This window comes from Chenopodium album, chromosome 25 (genome assembly GCF_948465745.1).
Source record: "Chenopodium album chromosome 25, dcCheAlbu1.1, whole genome shotgun sequence".
Classification (NCBI taxonomy): Eukaryota; Viridiplantae; Streptophyta; class Magnoliopsida; order Caryophyllales; family Amaranthaceae; genus Chenopodium; species Chenopodium album.
This window is the reverse complement of record NC_137858.1, coordinates 11,248,521-11,271,811: the sequence shown is the minus strand read 5'-3', so window position 1 is coordinate 11,271,811 and position 23,291 is coordinate 11,248,521. Positions and strand designations below refer to the sequence as shown.

At 34.5% G+C, this 23,291-nt stretch overlaps 1 protein-coding gene across 1 annotated transcript; it reads right to left on the bottom strand.

Moving 5' to 3' along the window:
- Window position 1: 1 nt before the first annotated feature.
- Window positions 2-15,348, bottom strand: LOC145613670 (heat shock 70 kDa protein 18-like). The gene is made up of 4 exons (XM_081668753.1): window positions 14,759-15,348; window positions 13,317-14,339; window positions 1,828-2,025; window positions 2-1,446 (listed from the first exon to the last, which is right to left on the bottom strand). The coding sequence occupies exons 1-4, from the start codon at window positions 14,973-14,975 to the stop codon at window positions 2-4; spliced, it is 2,883 nt and encodes a 960-aa protein (XP_081524879.1). The 5' UTR covers window positions 14,976-15,348.
- Window positions 15,349-23,291: the final 7,943 nt, after the last annotated feature.

Here is a 23,291-nt window from a genome sequence, read left to right as displayed (position 1 = left end):
CTCAGTAACAACTTTCATCATCTTCCCAGTATTCCTCCTCTTGAGCCTTGTATTCTTCAGCCTCCCCTGTCAGCCTCTCTATATCCTCCTTTGAAAGTCGCCCCTGGTGATCGAGGATGGTGATTTGGTTCTTTTTCCCTGTACTTGTTTCCACTGCTGACACGGTTAGGATGCCATCAACATCAATATCACAGCAGACATCAAACTTTATGTCTCCTTTGGGTTTAGGAGGAAAACCTGAAACACTGAACTCGCCCAAGAAATTGTTGTCTTGGGCAATGGGTCTCTCACCCTCATAAATTCGAAAAATTGCACCTGTCGCATAGTCAGTTGCAGTACACCAACCCGAAAATTTCTTAGCAGGAATGGTTGTATTCCTCGGAAACTCAACAACCATATCCCCATTATAATTTTTAAGACCAATTGATAAAGGTGTGACATCCACGAGAACGATATCCTTATTACTTTTACCAACCCCACTCAACACAGCAGCATGGACTGCTGCACCATAAGCAACAGCCTCATCTGGATTCACGCTTTGGCAGAGCTCCTTACCGTCAAAGAAGGTTTGCAACAACTGCTGAACCTTTGGTATTCGAGTTGATCCACCGACAAGTACCACATCATGAACCTCATGCCTTTCCACATTGGCATCAATTAAGCAATTCTCGACAATGTCAAGACACTTCTGAAACAAATCCAAATTCAGCTTCTCAAAACGTGCACGAGTTATAGTTGACATAAAATCAATTCCATCACAAAGACAATCAACAACAATAGTTGTTTGGGCAGTTGAAGAAAGTTGCCTTTTTGCTCTCTCTGAGGCAGCTCTCAGTCTTCCAAGTGCCCTTGGATTATTGCTGAGATCTTTTTTGTGTTTCCTACTGAACTCCTTCACAAGATCACTCACCATTCTGTTATCAAAGTCCCCTCCACCAAGATGGGTGTCTCCACTTACGGCTTTGACTTTAATTTCACCCTTCTTAATAGCTACCAAGGAAACATCAAATGTCCCACCACCAAGGTCAAATATTAACACATTTTTCACACCAACATTTCTACAAGTGTCTTTTGTGTCAAGACCATAAGCCATGGCAGCAGCTGTTGGTTCGTTGATGATACGAACAACATTCAGCCCAGCAATGGTGCCAGCATCTTTAGTTGCCTGACGCTGAGCATCATTAAAGTACGCAGGAACGGTGACAACAGCATTCTTCACAGGTGCATCTAGGAAAGCCTTAGCAATATCTTTCATCTTCATTAGGATTGCTGCAGATATCTCCTCGGGTGTGAATGTTTTCTCCTTACCCTTATAGGTGACAGCGATCATTGGCTTATCTTTTTTCCCTGCATGATGAGTACCAGGTTTTACCTTAAATGGCCACAGTTTCATGTCATTTTGTACCGATTCGTCGCTGAATCTCCTACCCATAAGCCTCTTTGCATCTGTCATCAATCAGCATGTACACAATTTTGTTAGAAGTGAATAATTTAGAAGAAGAGTCTACATAATTATACAATTCCTTAATAAAAAGGACCGAATAATAATAATACTACAGTGTCTGAGAAAAATCCAAGAATATGAATGATAAAATAAGACGGCATCTCAATATCTATAGAGCATCTGAAACCTCAATACTTAATTAGTTAATTTAAACACGATTACCATGCTTGTTCAAACACTTTCATATCTATTTGATTAAGTTAATCATATACTAAACAGAGTTATTAAATACTTTAATTTTATTATTTGTATTAAGCTTACCCTCTATTTACAATTAACCGCAAATAAACATAATATAGCAGGAAAAGAGATTAAGGACTAACCAAAGATAGTATTAGAGGCGTTAACAGAGGCTTGGTTCTGGGCAGCTTCACCAATAAGGCGTTCCGAGTCATAGAAAGCAACCCAAGATGGTGTGGTACGGTTACCCTGATCATTTGTTATGATTTCAACACGATTGTTACGCCAAATAGCAACACAAGAGTAAGTTGTACCAAGATCTATTCCAATCACAGGCCATTCTTTTCCTTTTCCTCCCATTTTTCCTTGTTCTTGAAAGTAGCAAAATAATGAGAAGTAATTTTAATCTAAAGAAAAGCAGAAAACAAGGAAAAAAGTGATTGAATGAATTTTGAGTTCTGAAGTTCTTAATATTGGTTGAGTTGCCATTTTATAGCAAAGTAAGGTTGTTAATATTTCTAGAATAGTTAAATTTGTGACCGCTGAAATTCCCTGTATCTTGAATTGCAGATAAAATTATCTTTTTCTCTTTTACAAAGATTGGGAAAAGACGAGTGTCTCTTCGTAAACTGAAGTCATTTAAAAGTATACTTCAATTGCATAATGTACGAGTACATAATTTATAGTAGTACTTTAATTTAATCCCCTTTCCAGAAAAAAAAAACACACACACATTTTTATTCAATCCTACTGTACATACAAAGTTACAAGTAACAAGTTCAAAGTCAACAAATTTGAGTGTCTCTTCGTATTTTCAACATATGGAGAGTTGGAGCTTTGAGACTAGGGGTGTCAATTCGGATGATCGGATTGGGTCTGATATTGTCTGATCGAGTCGGATAAATTTTTAAAGTTAAGTCACACTAAATTGTTATGTTCACGCGAGTCCAAATCTGAATCGGATATTTTCGGGTCGGTTTCGGATCGAGTCTGGTCGGGTGTGCTTTTGACACCTCTATTTGAGACAATAAAGTGTACGTGTAATTAAGCAAGACCATATTATTTTATGGTATTTCAAAGTTATTTGGGTTTGTTCTGATTTATTGAAATGAAATGAACTGATAGAGCTGAAATGAATTGTTTATGAGATAAATTAATTTGGTTTTCATTTCAAATCAGTTTAGTAAAATTAATTCGGTTTAGTAATAATTTAGTTCAGTAAAAATAAATTTAATTAATAGAGATGTCAAAAACCGACCCAAACTAGTGAATCCAACTGTTTCGAAAAGGAACCGAATTGAATCACTAAGAATCTGTTATTTTAAACCATAAACCGACCTGATCCGATTTTTTTAAACCTGAAACTAACCGATCTAAAGGTTTGTGAACCGTTAATGAATCGTACCCGTTATCAAGCAAAACCGAGAACAACCCGAACTGAAGTACTTTTGAATCCGATACCAACCCGACTCATTGTAAATCGAAACCGTTTAAACCCAATAAATCCAATTCGTTTACAACTCGTAACTGGTTAGGATCGAACCGTTTATAACCCGTTATCAGTTATGAGCGAAATGTTTATAACCCGTAACATGTTATGCCCGAACCGTTTATAACCCGTAAGTCCGTAACCCATTATGAGTGAAAATTGTGAGAGAGAGAAAGTGTTTTGCCTAAAGCAGTAAGGGTGAGTACGGTTGTGAGAGTATTTTGTTGAGGGGTTTGGATTGTGATCCGTGTTTTAATTGAGCGAACAATGAAAATTATAGCTTAGAATCCAACTCGAAAAGAAACCGTAATAAAAAATACTAAATTGAACCGACCCGAGATTATTTAAAATCGACCCGAATTGACCCGATAATGATTCCAACCCGTTACAAATCGAAACCGATAAACTGAACCTAAAATCGAACCGTAAAACCGGTTGACACCCCTATTAATTCAAAACTAGTGTGTGCCCCGTGCGATGCCCCGGAACCCGGATTGATAGTTTGTGTACTTTTTTTTAATTTTATAATTATGTATTTGTATAGTTAGTGTGTGGTTCGGACATTCCCTCTAATTTACGTAATAAGTGAAAGGAATATACAATATTGTATGTGAAATTTGAAACATCAATAAAAGTTGGTTGAGATGGTAAATACTTACTATTATGTATAGGAGGTTTTGGGTTTGAGTCTAGCTCAAAGCATGTTTTATTTTGTTAAAATGTGGTGAATATACTTTTGGATGATGACGTGACATTATGACATGGCGCTTATTCTTTGAAGAGTGTCATGTGGCACCGTTCCTTTAAAAGGAACGCCTAAATAAAATTTTACATCAATAAAATTAATTTCAATGTAGCTGTAATCCCCCGTATTTATAAATATATTATAAATGAATTTTTATTTTATTTATAATATTTATGTGTGTTTTTCCGGGATTTAAGTTTTAAAGTTTCAAATTATTTTTGGGTTGATAATTGATTTTGTTCTAAAATGATTTTAATTGTTCATTCTACAATTTATGCCATATATATTAAACAAAGCTAGCCCATTTCATTTATCTAATTGGCCCATTATTTTTTTTTATGAGGCTCAATCTTAAACTAACCCTACACCACTCTCTCTCCTATAAATACTCCATACATCCCCAAATTTTTCCCCACACAAAAAGGTTATTGTTTTCTTTTCCCTTAGAATTTATTATTATTTTTTTTTGCCTTTCTTTTATTTTATTTTATTTTTCTTTTTCCTTTTTCTTTCTTTTTTTTTTCTTTTTTTTTTTCCTTTTTCTTTCTTTCTTACGTGAGTTTTCATGCACTCACCTGGCTGCCCCACCTACTGCCACCTACTGCACACCACCGCCGGTCACCGGCGCCACCCCCTGACCGCCGGCGCACCACTAGCAGCGCGGCCCACGTGGCTGCTTGCTCTCTCTTCCCTTTGTTTTCTTTTTTTTGTTCAATGTTTGTTAAATTAGTTTTGGGTTTTGATTTCTTAGTGTAAAGATTATATTTTTAGTATCAAAATCATGTTTTGATAGCTTAAACTTATAAATTTCAGATTTTAATTGTGCTATAAATTTTCAGATTTTATAATTTATAAACCTAGGGTTTTAATTTAATCAAATTGGGATTTTAGGGTTCTTATGACTAATTAATTTGGGGCTTTTGTTCCTAGTCAATTTCTATTGATTAATTAAGGATAAAAACATGTTTTTGATGAAGTTTTAAGGACTTTTAATCTAAATTATATTGCTGGAAATTTGGTTAAGTATTAATTTATTGTTATGTGTTGTTTTCTAGGAAGTGATTTTTCTCTAGGAGACTTTTAATTAATTAAAAGTGGCGCAAAAGATTGTTTATACAAGGTACGTACATGTCTACTTCGTTGCAAGTAGTATCATGTTTAGGTACCAAAAGGAAAGAACTTAGTTTCATGACTAGAGAACACTTGGATGAAAATCGTTTGGTTACATATTTAATTAATTCATGTATCTATGTTTATGAGGCATGTTTTGGTGAATTAATTATGCTTGTATGGAATTATGGATTCAAGTATGTGGAATTATATTGGATTAATTGTTTGTATGGAATGTGATACAAACATATTTTATTGGATTGGTTTGTTAACCACATTTGGATTATTAAAGGATTGGAATTGAATGGTTTAAGTGGAATGAATTTATTAATTATTCCACAAGGTTATTATTATTTATTTATTACTCGATCATAACTTGTTAGTATGTTGAGTAAAGGTGTATTAAGCCGAAATGGCTAGGTGGGTTGACTATGTTCAACAATTTTGAATAATTTTGAAGTTTAATTGGAATTAAAGGTCAATTTGTGATGTGATCACCATTGTCCTAAATAAGATTAAAAATGAATTGATGTATGATTGTTATGTATGGTCTTCTTGATTGAGTCGGCTATTAATTAAAATTGTAATCACGTAAAGTGAAACATGGATGAGCAATAAAACTCTGGAAAGCGTGCACTTCTAGAGTATTGACAATTATGGGTTGGGGTACACGGTGGTAGCCCGTGGCTTTTCGAGGCTTGTTTGATCAACATGTCCTCTTCTCTTTTGGTATTTACATTTTATTTTATAAGAAAGTTAGATGGGATCCTAGACTAACTTTGTGAGAATGGAGTCGCGCCCATTCTTGCATCGCGCTAAACTTTATTTTAAATGGTCATTTGGGACCAAAATGATTTGGTGGATTGGACAACCTGGTCTATTGCTTACTCCAAACTAAATTAATTAAATTAAATATAGAGTCAAGTGTTTGGAATTAATTAGTAAGTATGTTTAGTCAATTGAGTTGTCTAAGTGCGGAGTCTTGATTAATGAATTCGTGCTGTATGTTTATTTACTTTAATTAGTTGAGCATGCTAGGTTTTGTGCGATGTAGCTTGTATGTACTCAGCTTTGCTGATTGCGTGCTTTTGTGTGTGTCTTTCTTTTGGTCATGGCCTTCGCCTTTCAATGACCCTGTGATGATCCAATTATTACACTTGTATTATTGGGGAGCAGTGTTGCACAGGTTAGCTTAATGATGTGAAGTTCGGGGATTTGACATACGCATTGTCAAGGGATTGGTGTGATTGAGCGTAGTCGTTCTTTGTGTCGAACTTATTTATGTTTTGCAATTTCATTTATGTTTTGGATTTTTAATATTGGTTTGGTTTTAAATAAGGGCCTTATATGGTTCCAATTTGTAAGCTTTGACTTATTCGTTTTCTAAACTGTGTTATTTGAAAAACTTATGTTTGGTTTTCTACTGCAATACTTTAATAAAGCCTTAACGTTTAAACACGTGGCGGTAACATGTCAATGGTTCTCCATTATTTTATTTAAATTAAGTGGTTTGGAAAATGGAGAATAATTGGGGTGTTACAGTAGCAAAGTAAGGTAAAGTGAACGGACTTAACTTAACTGTTTTTTACCAGGAATTAAAGTTTAACACAACCCGTCATTGAATCCGAATCAGCCTAGGTGAACCGGGTGGAAAGAAAAAAAGAGTTAAGCACGTATAACGAATTATGGAATTAACGATGCAATTGAATTAGCCTGGGTGAACCGGGTGGGAAAAAAAAGGGTTTTTCTACATTATAACCTTCTAACTTTCCGTTTTCTACGATGCGCCCCTTTTTTTGAGAAATCTACACTGTAACCTCAAAATACATTTAGCTTCTATATGGTAACCTTGCCGTTATCTAATTCCGTTAGTGGGGCCCACTCACCACTTAATAATATTTTTTAATCGATTTGCGTGTTGGAAATGGTTCCGTTAATGGTTTTGGGGGCTATTTTAGCTTAGATTTGACAAAAAAATAATACAAATGGCTCGTTTTGCATATTAAGAAATGTCTCGATTTGCGTGTTTACGTATTTAATACGCAAAACAAGACATTTGTGTCATTTTTTTTGTCAAATCTGAGCTCAATTTGGACCCTTTAAGACCAAAATAGCCCCCAAAACCTTTAACGGAACCATTTCCAACACGCAATTCGATAAAAAAATATTATTAAGTGGTGAGTGTGCTCCACTAACGGAATTTGTTAACGGCAAGGTTACCGTATAGAAGCTAAATGTTTTTTGAGGTTACAGTGTAGATTTCTCAAAAAGGGGCAAATCGTAGAAAACGAAAAGTTAGAGGGTTATAATGTAAAAAAACCCAAAAAAAAAAAAAGAGCTAAGCACTTAAGCACGTATAACAATGCAATTGAAATGTGAGAACCACATTATTAAGCTGCATTTCAACTTCTCTTCCCTTGTTCATTTTTTTTTTTTTCATTCTTTTGAAGTGTGTTATTGGAGCTTCGACAGCGAAATTTTCGTGGATTGTAGCTATATTGTGGGGAAAAAAACAACGATTTCGTTCCAACAACTAAGGTATAAACGATTCTACAATATTGTTTTTGTTATTTTCTTCATTAAATCATTTTTTTCTTCATTAAATCGTTTTGTTTTTGTATATAATAGTGGATTTCACGACTTAGGGTTTTGGTATTTTTGGGATGAAAAATACTTTGCCATGCTATTTTGCCTTATAATTACCTTGATTTTGTGGTTTTTCTAGATGCGTTTTTTGCTGTTTGATCTAAACGTGGCTTGTGTTAGTCGAATTAATGCTAGGGTTTGATAAAAAATTAAGGGTTTGTTACCCAAAACAGGGGATGGTCTGATGCAAATTGCTTGAATTATGTGTTAATTTGACCCCTCTTAACACTATTTATGGTCAATCGATGTTTGATTAGGAAAAAATTGGCTGTAAAAGATGAAGAGGAATTAATTGGAGCAGTGGAGCCATTGCAGAACTCCCACTCCCCTGTTTTGGACTTGAGAGTTAACGGTGAGTTAGAGGGGGGTTAGTTGGCCGGAAAATTTGTTGGAGTACTCAAAAGAGTAAAAAAAAATATTAGTATTTGAAGAGTGAAAAAAATTAGGATGTTAGGGCCTAATTGTGTAGTTAACTCAAAAAAAAAAGTAACAACAATCTTTTATCTAAAAAGCCATCCAATTCTCTGTCTCTCCTCTCTATCTTTGTTTGCCTGATTCCCTCTAGATTTTCTTCTCATTTTTGAGTGATAATGGAGCTTTCGAAAAAGATGGGAACTAGAAAAGCAGGAGAATGGCCGGTGATAGGAATCGATCTCGGGACAACCTACTCTTGTGTAGCAGTTTGGAGGCATAATCGTGTAGAGATTATTACCAATGACCAGGGTAATAGAACCACTCCATCTTGGGTTGCGTTTAACGACTCCGAGCGCTTCATTGGTGAAGCTGCACTCAACCAAGCTACAAGGAATCCCTCCAACACTATCTTTGGTTTGATTTCATTTCTACTCGTACAATTTTCAGTTTACTTAATTACTGTATATTAGTTGTTTTTGTTTCACTTGGCTTTTTTATGCTCTTGTGATTATTAATGCAGATTTTAAAGGTTTTTTTCCTTAGATGTATTGAATGGTTGGTTTTAAATTAGACCAAGAAATTAAATTAAAAATATAGAGCTTGTCACATCATTATGTTCTATTAATGGATCTGTAAAAGGTGAATTACAACATACAGAGATGTCACATTGATTACATTAAAATAACCTATACTCCAATTCATGTTTCATTATTAGAGTTGTACTCTTATATAGCTTTGGGATGGTAATTTGCTATACTAATATATTGTACAAAAATAAATTTAATCACCTATTAATAGTTTAATTTATGTTAGATATATAGAAGATTAGAAGGCTATTTTAATGTAACACATATTTTTGTCCAAAGGACAAGCATAAAAAATGAAACAATTTTCAAAGTTATCAATCAATTGTCGATTTTGTGGGAATTTATATATACTAGGACTCAAGCAACTGCCTTTAAATTTGTGGGTAACTTAGAACATTGTTCTTGTTTTTTAATTTATTACTTTTGCATGTTACCTTGAAGCATATTTTTGTCAATTTTGTTACTTTTTACAGGAAAATGTTGTACTGATTCTGTGCTTGTTCTAGTATACAGCCATGTTTTAGCTCTTGTAAATTAACTTCCCACTTTATGTGCTAATTGATCACAGAGGCAAAGAGGCTAATAGGTCGACGATTCAGTGATGAAACGGTACAAAAAGACGTGAAGTTCTGGCCATTTAAGATTATTTCAGACCCTGATTCATGCCAAGAAGATAAGCCTGTGTTTGAGGTCACTTACAATGGTGAGCAGAAGAAATATACTCCGGAGCAAATATCTTCAATGATCCTTATGAAGATGAAAGATATTGCCGAGGCTTTTCTTAGCGGCACTGTAAAAAATGCTATTGTTACTGTACCTGCATACTTCAGTGACTCCCAACGTCAGGCAACCAAAGATGCTGGAACTATTGCCGGGCTTAATGTTGTTCGTATCATCAATGAGCCAACAGCTGCTGCCATGGCTTATGGTCTTGACACAGGCAGTACAAGCAGCAATGCCGCCAAAAAGAACATTTTAGTGTTTGATCTCGGTGGTGGAACATTTGATGTTTCCTTGGTATCCATTGAAAAAGGTGAATTCAATGTCAAAGCAGTAAGTGGAGACACCCATCTTGGAGGAGGTGACTTTGACATAAGACTAGTGGGTCATTTTGTGGATGAGTTTAAGAAGAAGCACAAGAAAGACATTAGTATGAATGTCAGAGCTCTTGGAAAATTGAGGGTTGCTTCAGAGAAAGCTAAGAGGGTTCTTTCCTCAACTTTTCAAACCACAGTTGAAATTGATTCTCTTTTTGACAACATAGATTTTACATCAACAATAACTCGTGCTCGTTTTGAGATGCTGAACATGGATCTGTTTAAGAAATGTGTGGAAACCGTTGAAATGTGTATAACAGACGCCATGATGGAAAAGCATGATGTTCATGATGTTATTCTTGTTGGTGGCTCAACCCGAATTCCTAAGGTTCAACAGCTGCTACAGGATTTCTTTGATGGAAAGCAACTCTCCAAAAGCATTAACCCTGACGAGGCTGTTGCCTACGGTGCTGCTGTTCATGCTGCTGCCTTAAGTAGTGTTGGTAATAGTACCAAAGATATAGTCCTTGTGGACGTCACCCCATTATCTCTTGGTATAAAGGAAGCTGGTCGCAATATGTCTGTTGTAATTCCAAGGAATACTACCATCCCAGTGAAAAAGAATAGGATTTATGCAAATGGAAATAATAATCAGACTGTTGCTCCATTCTCTGTGTATGAAGGTGAGAGACCCCTAACACAGGACAATAATTTCCTAGGAGAATTTCAGCTTTCAGGTTTTCCTCCTGCTCCCAAAGGTGAAACTAAGTTTGATGTCTGCTTTGAAATTGACGTGGATGGCATCTTGAATGTGTCAGCACAAGAGCTGATTACTGGAAAGAGAAATCAGATTAAGATTATCAATCACCATGGACGGCTCTCAGAGGAGGAGATACAGAGGATGGTAACCGAAGCTGAAATGTACAAGGCTCAAGATGAGAAGCACAGAAAAATGGTTCAAGCTAAGAATGCATTGGAGAACTACGCCAATAATATATGGAGCGCATTGCAAAACCATGGGAAGATCAAGATTGGAGCGATGGAGAAGAAGAAGGTGAAAGATGCCATTGGCCAAACCTTTCAATGGCTGGATTTGAATGCCGGTACTGCTGAGGGTCCAATGTTCGAGGAACGATTGGTAGAGCTAGAAAGCATTTGTGGACATTTTGCTTCAAAGATGTCCCTTCATAACTAGTGTTAACGCAAATTGCAAACTTATCTTTTTTTTTTTCTCTGGTGGTTGAACAAGGCAGTACGCCAATTTCCTAGGCTAGAACTATTTCCTGCGCTTCAAACAAGACTTTTTAAGTTGAAGTAATATCACTCTACTCTTTCAATCGTGTAGCTTTATTTCTTATTCAATTCCCATTTCCGAACTTATTAAGCTATTAGCAGGAGCTTGAATCATCAGATTGATGTGAAACATACAATCTCATATGCCTAAAACTATACTACATCCGTTTCTTTTTAGTTGACACGTATTCCTTTTTAGGAAGTTTCTTTTTAGTTGACACGTTTCCTTTTTAGATAAATTTTTTACCTTGCATTTACAAGCTACCCCACTTGCTTTTTCATTCTCTCTCACTCTCTCTCCTCTCCTTAATATATGTGCCTAAATCAAACGCATCAACTAAATAGAAACGGAGGAAGTATATAACTTATAAATAAAAGCTTATATTTGTATAAGAAAGCACTCTTAATTCTCTTATTATACACGCAAGCTCACAAATAATTGCTATGGAATTAAGATCAATTTCCTTCACCACATTCAGGCAGATATGCTGTATTCTCACAACTTTGCTTGAATTTTCACAGGCCCGCATCCCCTGAAAGCACTTAGCCACTTAGACTGCTACATTTGAGTACTTTACTGTGGAACAATTAACACAATCTAGATTCCAGCAAAATCTTATCGGAAAATCGTTCTGTACACAATCTGGAACCTTCATTTGTTGACTAATGGGCATTTGGCAAAAGGCTACATAATACACTAATTAAGATAGATAGGCAGAGACATCTCAGAATCTTTAGATTAGATAATCATCAAAGAGTGAAAACAAGTGATGAGATAACGTAAACATTGCATGAGTCATGATGTGTAAACGTTGCTGAAATGTATGGAAGGCAGTATACAAGATAGTGATAGAATAGCATTTACTTGACTAAGCCCTGTTCAAACATCCAAATAAGGATTAACGATCAAAACGATATTTAGTCTAATGTCTAATTTGTGCATTTGCTTGTGCCGATCAAACTATTGTGAAGTACTCAAATTTGCTATAATATATATCAAGTGACTTAATTTGCTTAGCTTGGTTTTAACACTATCCGATGTCAAGCTAACGATACTAAAACTTCTACAGGTAATGTGATTCAATGAACAGTCAACACGACAAATTTCATTTACCACGGTCTGTTGCAAGCATAAATGTCATCATTGCCAAAAACAGTCTGAAAATATCTACCATCATGCTACTAATCAAGGTAGTTAAAAAGGGTCTTCAAGAGAAGCAAGAAATGCAATGCAATTCACTAAACTCGTAGTCATGAAGGACACCTATTTGTGACTGAAGAAGAAAATGTCAAATTGATGCACAAAGAACCATCATCACCTGCAAAGGTTTTGGTTAGGGGTAAACAAATGAATTATTACTATTTTGGTGTTAAGTTGCTAATGGCAACGAAATTTCAAGTATAAATTGCAGGTCATTATTGGCAAACTGGCATAACATGGTCCTAAATTACAATTAAATGAAAACATAAAAGCAGAGTAACTTGACCCAAATTGCAATCAAAGATAAAAAAAATAGAAATTCTGACAAATTCGACATAGCATATGATTCAAAATCACACCAAGTAGAAGCAAGCATGGAATATCAGCATACAGTCATACACCAAGAGTCTTAAGTTGAAAAGTCGAAACTTAAAATGACAGAACGATATTCTACTTAAAAAAACATGTAATGTTGTCAAGCAAAATAGTCAGAAGTTGGTAAATCACTGACTTTGGGATATCCAAACATCCAACTTCACTTAAAACTTGAAAATAAGGCAGTGTAATTTCTTCAAAATCTTCCAACTTCTCATACTTCAAAGTACAGATAACATCAGAACTTTCAGAACTTTCAGAAGCACTTCCAGCAATAAAATGTCTGCATCGTTGATCTTCTTAGTGACATACAATCTCAGTAACAACTTTCATCATCCTCCCAGTGTTCCTCCTCTTGAGCCTTGTATTCTTTAGCTTCTCCTATCATCTTCTTTATATTCTCTTTAGAAAGCCGGCCTTGGTGATCAAGGATGGTGATTTGGTTCTTTAATCCTGTGCTTGTTTCTACTGCTGACACGGTAAGAATGCCATCAACATCAATATCAAAGCAGATATCAAACTTTATGGTACCCTTGGGTGCAGGAGGAAAACCTGAAATAATGAACTCGCCTAAGAAATTGTTGTCTTTGGCAATGGGTCTCTCACCCTCATAAACTCGAAAGTTTGAGCATGTCCAATAGTCACGTACTTTTTTCCCAATCGAAATTTTCTTAGCAGGAATGGTTGTATTCCTTGGAATCTGAACAAACATATACCCATCAACATCTTCAAGACCAAGTGATAAAGGTGTGACATCCACGAGAACGATATCCTTATTACTTTTACCAACCCCACTCAACACAGCAGCATGGACTGCTGCACCATAAGCAACAGCCTCATCTGGGTTCACGCTTTGGCAGAGCTCCTTTCCATTAAAGAAGGTCTGCAACAACTGCTGAACCATTGGTATTCGAGTTGATCCACCAACAAGGACCACATCATGAACCTCATGCCTTTTCACATTGGCATCATTTAAGCAGTTCTCAACAATGTCAAGACACTTTTGAAACAAATCCAAATTCAGCTTCTCAAAACGAGCACGAGTTATATTTGACATAAAATCAGTTCCATCAAAAAGACAATCAACTACAATAGTTGTTTGGGTAGTTGAGGAAAGTTGCCGTTTTGCTCTTTCTGAAGCAGCTCTCAGCCTTCCAAGTGCCCTAGGATTATCACTGATATCTTTTTTGTGTTTCTTCCTGACCTCTTGCACAAGATCATTTACCATTCTGCTATCAAAGTCCCCTCCGCCAAGATGGGTGTCTCCACCTACAGCTTTGACTTTAAATTCACCCCTTTTAATGGCAACCAAGGAAACATCAAATGTCCCACCACCAAGGTCAAATATTAAGACATTTTTAGCATTGGAACTCCTACAAGTGTTCTTTGTATCAAGACCATAAGCCATGGCAGCAGCCGTTGGCTCATTGATGATACGAACAACATTCAGCCCAGCAATGGTGCCAGCATCTTTAGTTGCCTGACGCTGGGCATCATTAAAGTAGGCAGGAACAGTGATAACAGCATTCTTCACTGGTGCACCTAGGAAAGCTTTAGCAATATCTTTCATCTTCATCAGTATTGCTGCAGATACCTCCTCGGGAGTGAATGTTTTCTCCTCACCCTTATAGGTAACCACAATCAGTGGCTTATCTACTTTTCCTGCACAAGTACCAGGTTTAACCTTAAATGGCCACAATCCCATATCATTTTGTACAGATTCGTCGCTGAATCTCCTACCTAGAAGCCTCTTTGCATCTGCCATTGATCATCATGTCCAAAGTTTTGTTAGAAGGATACTAATTAAAAAGAAAAATCTAAAAAAAATTATACAATCCCATACTCAAAAGGACAGAATAATAACAATATTACCAGTACCTACCAAAATTCCTAATGCATGATAATAATAGAAAACACTAATAAGATTCAATGAGACGATATCAAAATATTGATAGAGCATATGGTATATCAATACTTAAATTTTACAACGACAAGCATGCATGTTTGCTCAAACATATTAAATCTAATTAAACTCATCACTACACGTCCTGACTTCCTTACACTTGATCATTAACAATATACTTGTATTTGTAGTAAGCTATACTCCATTAACAGTTAATAGCACAAAAACAAAGCAAGTAAACATAATAATCAGGAAAATTGGAATAAGGATAAACCAAAGATAGTATTCGAGGCATTCACGGAGACTTGGTTCTGAGCAGCTTCACCAATTAGGCGTTCCGAGTCATTGAAAGCAACCCAAGATGGTGTGGTACGGTTACCCTGATCATTTGTTATGATTTCAACACGATCGTGACGCCAAACAGCAACACAAGAGTAAGTTGTACCAAGATCAATTCCAATCACCGGCCACTCTCCTACTTTTTCTCCCATTTATCAAGACAGCTGCAAAACCAACAACTAAACAGAATAAAAGAGGGGAAAAAAAAAAGTTGAATAAACTTTGAACTTCAGAGTTCTGAACAATGTATAATTGCCGATTTAGTAGGATGTTAGCATTGCAAAATTATGCTGGATTTTGGAGTAAAAATTGAACTTTTGGCAAAATAAAGAAATTAAAAACTCTAAACTAACTAAGCAGTTACTAAGAAGGAAACAAAAAAATTGAAAAAATTGAACTTTTGGCAAAATAAAGAAATTAAAAACTCTAAACCCCAGTTACTAACAAGGAAACAAAAAAATTGAACTTTTGCCAAACAAAAAAAAAAAAAAAAATGAACTTTTCAAAATAAGAAATTAAAACCCTAAACCCTAACTAAGCAGTTACTATCAAGGAAACAAAAAATTGAACTACGAGAAATGAAGCATAGAATGCAATCAGATAAATAACATGCTATATTTGCAAAATTTAAGATTTTTGCAGGAAAAAAAAATGAAAATCTAAAACCCTAACTAAGCAGTTACTAAGCTAGCAAACAAAATTAATCAAATAAATAAAATTGAAGTATGACAAAATTTGATGATGTATATAGAAAGCAATTAGATAAATACCATACCTTATAAGCAGATAGAGTATTAATTAGCCCGCAAATTTGTAATTTTGGGTTAATTGCAATTCGAAGATAAGGCAGATGAAGTACCACAAATATACTCTGGCTTCTAAAGGAAGATATAAACAGTGAACTAAGATGAACTAGCGCCAAAATGAGTTTTATTCTATGTTCAACACACTTACACGACGTCGTTTTAGGTGTTGTGCTTGATTGTAAGTTTGTGATTATAACATAAAAAAAGGACCAACTTTTCATAAATTAAGGCAATTTCAAAATAATTGGTACATTTAACTTTTTCACTATTTGTACGGTATAATTTTCCGTTTTAATTTTAATTGACACAACGAAATAGACACAAAGTTTAAGAAATGTTTAAGCGGGTAATTTTATGAATATTTTATTGTAATGTTATTTTATTCATAGAAAAAGTGGATGCACCATTGTAAGCTAAAGTTATTGCAATGTTTGAATTGGGGATAGAGATTATTTTAGAATTAACCTAACGTCCCTCTGACACTTAAGTCAGTGAATGTACTTTCTAGAGAGAGAAAGTAGGCAGTAAATGAATGATTAGAAAAAGTTCTCATCATTAATCATTAGATTGTTATTTATAGATGTACTTTCAGGTGCCAAAATTATACTTTAGTGGACAAATTAAAGGTAATTTCATTCGTTAGCTACTTAGCTAAATTATTTACTGTGTCTTCTTATACAATCTCAAATGTGTGTGATTTCTTTAATTTGGTTTTGACTTATGTTAGCTGAGTGTTGTAGAATGATCAACTTTTAGTTTCATGCTTTTTGAGCTAATATTTGAGTATCTGCAACGTAATTAGCAGAAAAGTTTTGAAGTTCTTTAAGGTTATTATGAATAAAAAGAGGAACATTGTATGATTTGTATCTTCTGATCACTAATTACTTGATGAACAACAACTTTTGGCCTTTGTATTCTAATTTTAGCAACCGAATTAATACCCTTAAGCTTTTGATTGGCTTCAGTAGAATTTTGTTGACTATGTTTCAATGCTCAATCTTTGACTCAAATATCTTTTTGAACTTGTAAATAACCCACACGTGTCCACTAATACAAGAAAACACCAACCGACTGTATCCAATAAGGAGATGCATATCTAAAATCACTATAATAAATTAATAATATATGTACATACTTGCATTATTTTTCAATTAAGCAACCTAAAAAACACATTATTATTGCATAATTACTTTCTCTCCTTCATAATTTTTGTTAATCCACAACAACAACAATAATGAAGGGTTTGATCGGAAAGATAGTAAGGAAGAAATCTTCATCGTGTTCGCCGCCTCCATACTCAAGATTATCATCATGTTGTGAGGATGAAGTGAAGAACAAACATAAAAGACATAATAATAAGGTGGCTAAAAAGAAAGGGTACGTGCCTATTATGGTAGGGAAAAGTGAGGAGGAAGAAGAAAGATTTATGGTGCCTCTTGGTTGGATGAACCATCCTTGTATTGTTGAATTGTTTCGTGTTTCTGCCAACGAGTTCGGGTATCATCAACAAGGTGTTCTACAAATTCGTTGTGAACCGCAACATTTTAGAGTTGTTATGGAGAGTATTTCTTGCAAATAGAAATTAAGGAATCTTTAATGTAAACGCTGTAATTTTCACCGTAATTTTCTTTGTTACCTTAAAATTGTTATTATTATTTTGTTTTGTTTTTGAAAAAAACCTTAAAATTATTTTTAGAAGATGTAGTATATTGTTTATTTTTTATTAATTTTTATTTAGGTAATGGTGTGACGCATAGCTTGGCTAATTTAAGTTGCAATTTTAATGAGTGTTGTATTTGGCTAGGAGAGTACCCCTGTGAAATACAAGGGGCCATTTGTATTGATCTTGCAAACTTGACGCTTTAATAAAATGCTGAGCTTCCGGTTTGTGTCCACAAAAAAAAAAAGAGAGAGTATTGAACTTTTGATATATGTACGACATTAGTTTTAGAATTGAACTTTAATCAGTACTATGAGATCGATACATTGATTATTGCTTATCACTTTTCTTTATTATTTACAAGTAATTTTTTAACTTTTCTTTGATTTTTATCTTATACTTGTATATCTTATTCCGTCAAGTGCTCATTTATTTTATTTTATTTTATTTTTTTCTTTGAAGAATTTGAACTATATAGGAAAAAGGTCCCAAAGTTTACAAATTAATTAACTAAGTAATTTATCAAAAAAAAATAATTAATTAAGTAAGAATGATTAGCTAATTTTGACAAGCATTATTATTGATTAGCTTCTTTATTTGCTAGTGATTATCGATCTTTATTATTAGGGCAAGCTAATCCAAAGCATGAATATGTGTAATTGCGTAGGCCAAAGGCAACTTTAATTTAATTAAACAGTTGCCCGGTTGCCCCAAATTTTGAACATCAAATTTGTGACAATATTGAAAATGGATTACCCAAAAAGGATTCGGAGTGGGATAATTTAGATTAAATATATACAAGCTCAAATGAGAGTTATTATATCAAAAACCAATAGACAATTAATTTGAATAACTCTTTGTGCTCATATATACTGAGGGGCCGTTTGGTTGGGGGTATTCATCTAAGGGAAAGGGAATCAACCACCATGATTCCCTTTGTTGCAGTTTTTTAGCCCTTTTTCTCATGAGTAAGTATTACCCACTATTAGGTATGGGTAATTCTACCCAATACCACTATTATTTTATTTTACTTTATTTTATTTTATTTTTCTTTTCCTTTTTTTTTTCTCTTTCTTCTTCATCTTCTTCCTCCCTTAAACTCTTTCCCCACCTCCATGGATAACTTTCATTGTTGGCCAAACCTCCACCCACCACATACCTTCACCTCCTACAGCAAGAAACCCTCCCCACTAGCTACTACCTTGGTCGAAATCTTAAAACACGCTACTATCTCCGTTAAAAATCACCGGAAACCACCCAAAAAAACATAATAACCTTAAAACGAGAGACACAAACTTATGACTCTAGCCATTAAAATCGGTGAGTTCTATGCTGGAAATCATTGAGTTTGGTCGAAATTGATGACGGTACTTGTTTGTCGGTGCTCAGTTATTATTAATTTCTATACTGTTATTTTTGCCTTTTGTACTGTTATTCTTGGTTTGTATACTGTTATTTTTAATTTGTATACTGTTACTAAGAGGAGAGAGACTACAGTTTTACAATTTGGGTAAATAATATATGAAATTACATTTTTGCCCCTGGTATGGGCCCAACGAGCCCATACCTGGTAGTGGTCTATCACTACTCTTTTTCTCATTCCCTTTACCCCCTCCATTCCCAACACATTCTTCCAAGTTCATTCCCCGCCCCCGTTGGTATTTCCATTCTCATTATGTACCACCACCACATCACTACCTTCCTACCTACCCACGCCACCGGAAAACCCAACCACCTTCCTACCCGACCCTTTCCGCCCCTTCCCACCCCTCCCCGACCCTCGCCGCCTCTCCCTTGCACCGAAAAAACATTCCCTCGTCTGTTCGCACCTGTTCCCTCGTCTGTTCGCACTTCCCTTAACCCTCGCCGGAGGAGGTTTTGTGAGGGGTGGGGATGGCCGGCAAAGGGAGGCGAATTGTTAGGGAGTGGTTTGGTGGCTGGAAATGGTAGAGAGTACGTGGAGGTTTCAGGTGACTGCGTGGTGGTGATGTGGTGGTAGGACTAGTGGGCCTCATTCCTTTGTTTTTAAGACCAAACAACATAGAACATTTTAGGAATTTTCATTCCATTCCTTGTCTTTCCCTTTGTTCCTTCCATATCGATTAGCCCGTGCGAACCAAACAACCCCTGAGTTATTTCATTCACATTCTTCAATATGGGAATACACCTCTAGTCAAATGTGGGTTGATCATGGAAGCTAATCAACATTGTCGATATTATTGTATGTAGGAGCATATATAAAAAGAATTAGTCATAGTATGACTCGCTTATGCAACATATAATCTGTGCACATTTGAGGGGATATACAATGAAAATATTGATGGGATCGGTTGTTGCTTTGAAATAATCTTGGTCGAATTGAATTAACTAGTCGTGGTCGAAGAAATGAAACTTGTCGTGACAGTGTGATACTACACAAATATATATGTATGATCAGTTTGTTACATATATAGTTACTTCCAACTAGACATAATTATTGGTGTTATTTCACGAGAATCAAGGTTAGCCTAGTTGGTTGAAACTTGAAAGCTCTCCTTTCATCCCTGTGACAGAAGGGGCTCGATTCTTAGGGCACCTCAAGTAAGTAGGATCGATCCCTGATTTTCCCTCTTGCAAGGGAAATTAAATCTCCTTACCTACAACAACAACAACAACAACAAAAAATCTAGGCATAATTGGTACTCCCTCCGTCCCTAAATTACATTCCTGTTTCCAGCATTTATTCCTCACATAATAGAGAGAAAGAGGAATGTAATTTAGGGACGGAGGGAGTATTTCATCATGAAATTTCAATTAAAACTCATGAAAGTTTGAATAGTTAATTAAGCTGATTGACACATTAAGATTTTATGTACTCCTTGAGTTCTTGAATCTCGAGTTCCCTGAAACTTTGCCAATTAATTTACTTGATATTCACCATTATTTACAGATTACAAGCTCAATTATAAATTTGTAGCATTGGATTATGTTTACATTGTTAACAATATTATCATTAAAATTGCATTAAAAAATATTACTTAAAAAAATCGAGATAATTTCTTTATATTTATAGTATAACACTCACTAGAGGGGGAAACAAAAGAAAATTATTCAAATGAGCAAAATCCCTAAAATACTTGTTCAACCTCATTTAAGATATAGTTTTAACATCTTGGAATAGAGAATATTTAAGAATAACTAGTGTCAACAATAACGGCTATGTATAACATTTTCCTTTTTATAATATGTCAGAGATCGACCTCTAGTGCATCTTTTGGGTTGGGATTATATACAAGAATACAACACAATAAAACTAGAAATTATTCCTCAAAAAATGTTCTAGTTTATTTGCTCAATAAAATTATACCTTTTGATCGTTTATTTATGCTAATAAACCATTAGTAGTATAGCGAATTAAGTCATTAACGAATTCAAATTAGAAGTTTCTATTTTTAGCAAACCTAATTTTTTTAGCAGCCCTACTTGTCTTTTGATTGGTTTCAGTAGATTTTGTTGACTGCATTTCAATGCTCTATATCTTTGACTCAAACATATTCTCAAACTAACTTTTAACCTATACGTGTCCACTAATTCAAGAAAACGACAACCGACTATCCAATAATAAGGCGTACTCCATTAATAAGCTATCTACTTTAAAACCACTATAAATATACATGTACGTTATTGCATTATTATTAAGCAACCAATAAATCAAACACAAACTTCGTAATTACTTTCTCTCTTTCAATATTATTGTTAATCCACAACAATAATAATAATGAAGGGTTTGATCGGAAAGATAGTAAGGAAGAAGGAACAATCTTCGCCGCCTCCTCGATACTCAAGATTATCATCATGTTGTGAGGATGAAGTGAAGAACAAACATCAAAGACATAATCAAGCTAAAAAAAGAGGGTACGTGCCTATTTTGGTAGGGAAAAGTGAGGAACAAGAAGAGAGATTTATGGTGCCTCTTGGTTGGATGAACCATCCTTGTATTGTTGAATTGTTACGCGTTTCCGCCAACGAGTTCGGCTATCATCAACAAGGTGTTCTACAAATTCCTTGTGAACCACATCATTTTAGAGTTGTTATGGCTAGTATTTCTTGCAAATAGAATTAGTGGAATCTTTAATGTAAACGCTGTAATTTTTAGTATTTTTTGAAAAAATTTATTTTTAGAATATGTAATTACATTTATTTGTTGATCGATTTAATTTAAGTACTTTGTGTATATAAAGTATTGATATGTGTATAAGAAAGGGTATTAGTTTAGAATTGAATATTAATTATTATACAGTGAGCAATTAAGCATTGGTGATCAATTTTTTTTTTCTTTTTTATTTGCAAGTAATATTCTTGATTTTCTTTTATTGTTATTATACATATTGAAGCTAAAATAATTATTCATGATTGATTTTTACTTTTTCTTCTTTAAAGAATTTGAACTCTATAGGGAAAAAAAGTTCCTCCGTTTGCAAATTAATTAACTAATCAAGAATGATTAGCTTATTTTGACCGCATTATTATTGATTAGGTTCTTTATTTGCTAGTACAGTGGATTATCTCCATTAGGGCAAGCGAGCTAATTCAAAGCATGACTTTACATTGGCCGAAGGCAAATTAAATTATATATTAGCGATTTAGCCCACCAATTGGTTGTTGGTGTAGTGGTGAATGAGACTACAATTGGTAGTCATGTGAATACCCATGTTCGATCCCCGCAACAACAATTGGAAGAGGAACCGGGTGGAACATCAAAAAAAAAATAAAAAAATACTAGCTATATACTAGCCCCAAAATTTGAACTTCAAGTTTGTGAAAATATTGAAAGTGGACTACCCAAAAATGATTCGGAGGGCGGGAGGGGGAGAATTTAGGTTATATACAAGCTGGGACGAATTTTAACATGATAAAACCAATAGGCAATGGAGGGATAACTCTAATCTTTTCCAAATAAATAAAATAAAATAAAAAAGGGATAACTCTTTGAGCTTATAATGAATTATTTCATCTATATTCTTTAATGTGGGGAAAACACCTACAATAATACGGAGTATATGGAATGATCATGGATTACTGGACATTATCGATGTTATTGTAGGAGCATACATATAATGCAATGTACAATCTGTATCAATGCAATTGAGGAGCTAAGAAATAAATAAAAATATTGATTTATCAATCGATTGTAGCTTTGAAATAAACTTGATTGAAATCAACTAGTCGTGGTTGAAGAAGTACTTAAACTGTTAAACATGTTAACTAATTAATTAACCTAATTGATGACATAAAAGTTGCTAGTTAGTGAGTCAAAACTTGGACCCAATCAAATAACAGTAATGAAGCTTCTAGTATAGTCATCATATGGTAAATATTAATCTGAACCGTTGATGATGTTAGTTGTTTCATCTTAGCCTTTTAATTTAAGATTACATTTTCTAAAATTAAAAAAGAATTTATTATTTATAATAACAAAAGTTGCTAGAATTTTTTACCAAAGTAATTTTTTATTTGGTAGGTAGAAAGTGGTGAGAGGGAGAGATAGGCCAGATGGGTGACTTGAGGGCCTGTTCTCTTACGTTGAAATTCAGTTCAGTTCAGTTCAGTCCAGTTCAGCTCAATTCAGTTCAGTTCAGTTCAGCTCCTAATTTCCTTCTTTTGTAAAATATTCATTTCAATTCAGTTCAGTTCAGCTCAGCTGAGTTTAGTTCAGTTCAGTTCAGCTGTCAATGAAAACAGGCCCTAAGACTTTTATAAGTGGTATATTCATTAGACTTAATTTTAAGTGTAGTAAATAAAAATATCTGTGTAAAATTGGTTAACAATAATATGGTAATCCGTAAAAAAAATTTTGATCAATGATCATTTGTGTAAATAGTTACCAATCAAGTGTTTTAGTTACCATGGTAAAATCAGTTTACAATAATATTTGTTTAAAAATTGTTGATTGATAACTAATTGTGTAAAATAGCTAGGTACCAATAACCAAATTGACTTTCACACAAAAGTATGTTCAACCA

Bases quoted from the DNA above. Each gene is read 5' to 3' on its own strand.
- LOC145613670 (XM_081668753.1), bottom strand. From the start codon at position 14,975: ATGGGAGAAAAAGTAGGAGAGTGGCCGGTGATTGGAATTGATCTTGGT. The intron at 14,340-14,758 runs GTTTATCCTTAT...GATCAATGGCAG, and splicing joins TGCCTCGAATACTATCTTTG to ATGCAAAGAGGCTTCTAGGT. The intron at 2,026-13,316 runs GTCTTGAAGATG...GAAAAGGAAAAG, and splicing joins TGTCACACCTTTATCACTTG to AATGGCCTGTGATTGGAATA.